The following is a 7,235-nucleotide window of genomic DNA, read 5'->3' as shown; positions in this document are numbered from 1 at the left end:
ACGTTTGTATATTGTTGGTTCCTAAATGTTTTTGTACCTCTTGTTACTTTTTGGTGATGCTAATTTAAAAAAAAGGCCACCCTGTTAAAAATAAAGGTTCTGTGCAGGTACAAACAATGTTAATGTTCCTTTAAACGTACAACAGTGGATGTAAGGTCCAGCTGTGTACCTTAAATAAGTTGTTCCCAGGTGAAAAGTACATATTTGTGTCTTTTTGTAACCTAATGTTTTAAAACAGAACAATAAAAAGCCTGAAGACAAGGCGGGGTGTGTGGAGTCAATACAGCTTAGAAAATATAATTTTAATGGATTATGGTAATTATGTTCCCTGACTAAAGGTACTGAGATGTACCCCAGTGACAGTTTCATACCTTTTTAGGTTAGGTTAGTCAGAATTGACCACATTGCTGTCCATGTACTGCTCATCATTCTTGCCACAACCTCCTTTTCTGATGCGGAAGGAGTTGCGAAACAGGCTCTGACAACACCACATGCTCACCGCACACACACACACACACACACACACACACACACACACACAGGAACTGCACTCTGTCGGTTCGAATCCATGCTACCTAAACCCACAATCCACTGCAATCAGCACAGAGTTCAGACCACAACCAACCACTAAATTTCACTTTGACACAAGGTAGTAAATCATGATATTTTAGATATTTTTATGAGTGATGAATTCTAACAGGGAGGAGAAAAGGAGAAATTTTTGCTTAGTTGTAACAAAAGTTAGTACATTCCGAGACCTCACATCATGCATGTTGTGGTTTCTGAACCTAACGGACCTCCTCGGGTAAAGCCTAGATATTTAGGTAAATTCAGAAGGGAGGAGAAAATGGGGATGAGTGAGTGGGTGAGAGAGAGAGAGAAAGAGAGATATAAGAGTAACAACAGGAAACGCCCTGGTATCTCTCCATCATTGTCGGCTCAATACATGACAGCTCAGCCCCTCCACCTTGTTCCCACATGACTCTGACTCTGTCAAGCTACTGCACTTCAGATCAGCATAAAGAACCTCAAACAGCATCTGCACACACAGAGTCTGCTATCTCTCCCAGGTAAGCACACTCGGAGCTCTAACCTCCTCCAGATGCGCACAGGAAGCTTTGCCTTAATCTCAGTTAGCTCAGATCTCTTGGCACTTCGGTCTCTCTGCTCTTCAGGTGTCAACTCATTCCTCCAGAATGTTTCATCTTTAGCTGCTGTTTTAAACTATTTTTAACTACAGCTGTAGTTTTAAACTATAAGCATGCAATAAGCTATGGTTATCATCTCTACTAACAATTAGGTATTTCCTGTGCTGTGCTGTAAGAAAACTTTAGTGGGTGAATGGTTTCCTTCATAAAAGCTTCCTGCCTTCTGTTACTATTTTAAAAGGAGAACTCTTCAAGATAACCACTGTGATTTCACTATAAAAAAGCTGTGACTTCCTATATAATGAATGGAATATGCTGAATTATGTTGCAACTCTATTGAGAGTTTCATCTACTACTAGTCCTTGTGTGCAGGCAGAGCTCAACAGTGTAGGGTGGGCAATATGACAATATGTTAACATTATTATGATAAATTACATCACAATACAATTTTCTGACTTTATCTTGGGTATCATCACTACATCTAGAACAGGGGTCTTTAATGGTTATTGAGGACAGGTGTCCAGCACAGTTTGATGATTTCCTTGCTCTGACAAGTCAACTGATTTTATTTATTTAAATTCAAATGCCAATTAAATGGTGCATTTACAATTGCATTTCCAATGTGAGTGTGTATTGTTAAAGACATTATTCCAAGTCAAATGCAAAATGTGTATTTGCATTTCTGTCTATAAGGGCTGGCAAAAGTTAATATGCAGAAGCAAAGGGCTTTAAAAGTGCTTTTTTCCATTTTCACCAACATTATCACTATGACACATTAAAAATGGAAAAACAACTGCTTATTTGCATATGCAACTGAACTTCAGCTTAAATTAAATTGCAATCCTGTTTGCAATTGCATTTTCACTGTGAACTAGGCATTTCTGTCAATCAAACACTGTGGGTGGGACATAAGGAGGGACTTTTTAGTGCAAGGTGTGTTTTAAGAGGAAGCGACAAAAAAAGTCTGAACATAGACCGGTAGTAATGGTAGTACAGGCCCATATGGAAAAAAAAAAAAAAACTATATTCCAAATGTATTTATCAAATATATTTTTGCAATATATGAAAAAGGCCAAAAAATGTATTTGTTAAATATATATTTTAAAATGCATTTATTTGTATTTGTTATTATATTCTTTCAGTTGTATGTAGCTTTAATAAAGGTTACAGATGTAACTAAATGGTACTGATTTCTGTGTTCTATGGTGTACTTTGCATTAACCATGTATCTATACAGTAAGACACTCGCATGAAATGTAGGTCAAATAAAGAAGATATCAACTCATAACTGCATGTTTATAGAGTATCAATACCTACAACACCTGCTTTTGCCATGTTAAAGTTTCATTTGCTTATATTTAGCATTAAGATACTGGAATACAGATACATTTACAAAGGTAACCAAACAGTCTGTTAGACATGCACTTTGACTATTTTCATACATTTTCGAATGTATTTAATAAATACATTTACAAAAATGTATTTTAAAATGTATTTTGTTAATATGGCAATATGTTCGGAAACACATTTGGATCGTATTTCAGCATGGACTGCAATGTATTTGAAATGTATTTCAAATATACAAAAAATACATGTCCATATATTTTCATTCCATCTATCCATCCCAATCCATTTATCTCATTGTTAAGTTCCTCCGGGAGCAGGGTTGGGAAACACTGCGCTAACCCACATTGGCCCTACGCCTCCATGACAGGAATATCCACCATTCGCCATCCAGGCCCTCTGACAGCCCTGCGAGCATGAAACCAGTCACCATGTTACTAACATTGGTGATTGTGCAGACACAATCTCTCCTATAGAGTCAGGAATTCCTTTGGACAGAATTCTCTTCAGCATAGTTAGCAAGTGTTAAAATGTCACTAGCAGCAATTCCGCCAGTTCGGCTAAAGTTTAGACTTTTTAACAACTTCTTCTTATAGGATGGCCTACACTAAAAATCTATTCTGACGTCCCATCCACAGCGTTTGATTCAGCCCCGCTGACAGTGAAAATGCAATTGCAAACAGGACTGCAATTGCATTTTCATTTTGGCAGAGCAGAAGCTCAACAGTGAGGAAATGCAATTGCAAATGGGCGAATGTTATTCTGTTTTTAATATGGCAAATGCACTTTGCTTTTCCATATTAACTTTCTTCCATATTAACTCTGGCCATGATGCACAGAAATGCAACTGCAAATATATTTTGCATTTGAATTTGAATTATATCGTTAAAAATGCAGACTCACGTAGGAAACACAATTAAATTAGCATTTTCAAATTTGGATTTGAATTTGAACAAAGTCCATAACATTCTGCTCTAGATTAAACTCAACAGTTAATAGCCAGGTTTAGTAGGTGTTTTTCGAGTAGGGCAGCTGTGCTGGACAGTAGTTCAATAGATGTTTTTTGAGAGTGCTGAAGGAGATTTTTGAGTAGAGAAATCACAAAATGTTGGACACCAGGCTTTCAAGGCCAAAGTTAAATACCCCTCTTCTAGGACATTATAAAAAATATAATTTATGGATTTAGACCAGTTATGCAAACTCAAAGAGCTGAACAGCAACTTCAGAGGTCCAAAAAAGCTATCAATACTTAGCATATCAGAAATATTTTTAGTGGTTTCTCACTTGCTCATAGTAATGAATGACCTACAACATTTGACACCACTGTTGTACTCAGAAGTTAAAGCTGCAGCAACCCCACATCTAAGATGCTTCGCACTTAATTTCAAGTCCAGTGCTGCAGATGGTAGCCTAAAGATCACAAAGCCATTCTGTGTTGTTACACTATGCGTAAAGAAGACGCATAGCCTCAACAGTAATGCTAGTTAGTTGGGCCTATGGCTGTAATGATGGACTGAGATTGACTAAAAGAATTAACCCGCTTTACTATGGTCATGCTAGGAAAGCTGGCTAATGTTAGCTAGGTCGGCTAACTAACTAGACAAGGTTAACAATGCCAGAGCAAGAAAAGCTAACATAAGCTGGAAATAAAGTTGTGTCAATATGTTAACAAGTCTCCAGATGCTAATTCTGTCTCCAGATACTAATTCTGAGAGTAACAACAAGCGCTCTTGTGGATTCGTTAAAGGTCTGATAAATTTTGAATGGTTGCAGAGAGCAGTAGCTAAGATTAAGCAACAAAACTGTTATACATACTAAAATCAAATCAATATTTGGCTACAAGAGCAGAAATTTTGATCTCTGTTCTTATGAAATAATTAATCATAAGGTCTTCACCTGAACTCCTCATACATGAAAACTTTGAGCAGAAGCCTCCCCACTAAATAAGAGCAATAATACTGATTCTCATTTTGAGGGGATACCAACTAGTATCGAAACTAATATCCTGATACGAATGCAGATAACAATGCTTTTGTCAGTCTTATTGCTCACGTAAAATGGTGAATTCTAACTAATAAATATAGACATAAAAATGCAATATAATTGAAAACCTTTGCATTCGTAAGATAAACTGACTAAAGCAGAGTGAAAAAACACTATGTTCTGCCATTATAGAGCATTCACAGTGTCTCATGTGGCTATCAAGGCCAGTTTCCCAGACATGGATCAAGCCTAGTCTGGGACTAAATTGAAACAACAATGGTAAATCACCATTGGAGATGGTTTTTAGTCTAGAATTGGCCTTAATCTGAGTCTGGAAAACTGGCCATCTCTTTCATAAACATATATTCCATTTACTGCTCAAAGTAAGGATGTTCAATCTTTTCCAAAAAGAGTCGGTGTGGCTATTGGTCTCAGTCTTCAAAGAACTGACCAGATGATCCCCTGTTTTGCTGGAATGAAAACCTGCAGCCACAACGACCCTTTGTAGATAAGCGTATACTACCATATGAAATAGCATGCCAAAAATAGTAGACCATCAGTGCATTCATTTGTATAGCATGGTAGTATGTGGTTTTGGGCGTATCCTTAGTATCAACATTTTCATGTTCGGAAGATCGATTCTCAAGAAGAAGCGTCAAGATCTGAAGTATCGATATTTAAGTATCAAACTATCCCTATTAGAAAGCATCACTGGCTGAGCAGTCATAGAGAAGGGGGCATGAACAATAAAGGGCTTATTGAGTTCATTCTAGGCCAATAAGGCTGACATGCATATGGTATACTCTGGTACACTCACTCATCTGACTTCTGAGGACAGCAGTGGTGGATTACAATTTAGATCTGCCACCATAATATATACAGGCCACTATATATACAGGCCATTGTTTATATAGTGGCCACTGGATGTTCCACACAAATAAAAATACAGAAACCAAAGGACCCAACCTAATGGAAGCTGAGCATAGTTGAGCACAGTTATCATAGGAAGTAGATGACACTGACAAAACCACAAGCTGCTGCTTCAAAAAGTTACTGGTAAACAAAATGACAAAGCTATCTAATTCGAGGAAAAACAAGCTAACGCCTATTTCTAATGAAACATTTCCTCCCCAGCAATGAGATCTGGCCTGAGCTGCATCCCAAGGCTGACAACAGGATGGAACAAAAAGCTCTTCCTTCTTACCGTTGCTTTCATCTGCATCTTTGTGAGTTTGCCAAGGGTTCCTCATAGTGGCGGCTACAGGCCAGAAACCATCACCATCCTGCTGTGGTACTGGCCTTTCCACACTCCATACAGCCTAGCAGGGGATGTGTGTCTGGAGAGCTACGGTATCTCTGGCTGTCGACTGGTGGATAATCGCTCACTCTATTCCACTGCTGACATTGTGGTCTTCCATCACCACGAGCTGAGGAGTAAAAAGCAGAAACTGCCCCTTCACCTCCCTCGCTCAGGCAGTCAGAGGTGGCTCTGGCTGTCTCTGGAAGCCCCACCAAATATTGGTAATTTGAGGCGGTACTCAGGTATCTTCAACTTGACTATGTCATATCGACCCGATGCAGACATTACAGTGCCGTATGGGAAACTTATGCCCAAGGGGAAAAGTGGTGCAGCTGGATCTAGTGACTTTATTATGACAAGAAATAAGGCTGACCTGGTCTGCTGGGTGGTCAGTAACTACAATAAACTCCACAAAAGAAGCAGAGTGTATCAGCAGCTGAAAAACGTCATCCCTGTTCACATGTATGGCCATGCTGTAAAAAGGCCAGTGCCCCAGAGTGAGCTGCTACATATAATTTCCCACTGTTATTTTTATCTGGCCTTCGAAAACACGGTGTCTCCACACTATATCACAGAGAAGCTATGGCGAAATGCCTACCAGGCTGGGACAGTGCCCGTGGTTTTGGGTCCTCCACGTAGGGACTATGAAGCTGTGGCACCACCAAATTCTTTCATCCATGTGGATGACTTTGACTCCATAGACGCTCTTGGCAAATTCCTAAAAAACCTATCCACAGATGTAGAACGCTATAAATCGTACTTTGCCTGGCATCAGAACAGCTCTGTTAAACTTTATACGGACTGGAGAGAGAGGCTTTGCAATATCTGCCCAATTTATGACAGACTTCCATACAAGACATACCAGAACTTGAGTGCATGGGCAAAATGGTGACTCACAAGACCTTTACCATGTATTGCATTTAAAGAACATTAAGTGTAGCTCTTTTAAACTTAAGTTTGCACATTCAAGATCTTTGCACAACAAAAAAAGTGATGTGAAATTCTACACCAGGGTGTAATAAAATACAGTCTCAGTCTCCCTGTACTTAAACATCACAACAAGAGCATGGGCTGTGAAACAGGACTCCCACATTAGTATCTGGTGTGATCGCCATTTGTCTGTAGGTGAAACATATTTCTAAGGGAAAAATCCTTGCTTTATTTTATCAAACTGCAACAGCAAAACCAAGTGTCACATTTCTATTTTTGTTCAGCATGTTCTACTATGTACATGTATGGTTTCTTCCATCTTTGACAATAAGGTGCTCAACTCTCCATGTTTCACTTGATTTGCTGTTCATTGCAAACGTCATGATTTAATGCGCACAGACGTGTGGATTCATAGCTTGAGTATTTAAAGTAGGTTAAAAGTACAGATTGGCGATACCACAAATTTTCCTCTTGATCTGATACCAAGTAATACCAAGGCTAATATCCCAATACCAATACAGATGCTGTTA

General features: G+C 38.8%; 1 protein-coding gene across 2 annotated transcripts; it reads left to right on the top strand.

The window, feature by feature from the left end:
- Window positions 1–937: 937 nt before the first annotated feature.
- Window positions 938–7,019, top strand: LOC118820131 (fucosyltransferase 7 (alpha (1,3) fucosyltransferase)). Of its 2 annotated transcripts, XR_005008231.1 has the most exons (3): window positions 938–1,070; window positions 5,610–6,765; window positions 6,966–7,019. XR_005008231.1 is itself a non-coding variant. In XM_036588281.1 (2 exons), the coding sequence occupies exon 2, from the start codon at window positions 5,612–5,614 to the stop codon at window positions 6,665–6,667; it is 1,056 nt and encodes a 351-aa protein (XP_036444174.1). In that variant the 5' UTR covers window positions 938–1,070; window positions 5,610–5,611; the 3' UTR covers window positions 6,668–6,798. The 2 variants fall into 2 exon arrangements, 1 of the variants encoding a protein (XP_036444174.1); XM_036588281.1 differs by lacking the exon at window positions 6,966–7,019 and having other exon boundaries at window positions 5,610–6,798.
- Window positions 7,020–7,235: the final 216 nt, after the last annotated feature.

The sequence above is a fragment of the Colossoma macropomum genome, unplaced genomic scaffold, assembly GCF_904425465.1.
Source record: "Colossoma macropomum unplaced genomic scaffold, Colossoma_macropomum, whole genome shotgun sequence".
Classification (NCBI taxonomy): Eukaryota; Metazoa; Chordata; class Actinopteri; order Characiformes; family Serrasalmidae; genus Colossoma; species Colossoma macropomum.
The sequence above is the reverse complement of the archived record's forward strand: the minus strand, read 5'-3'. Positions and strand labels throughout refer to the sequence as shown.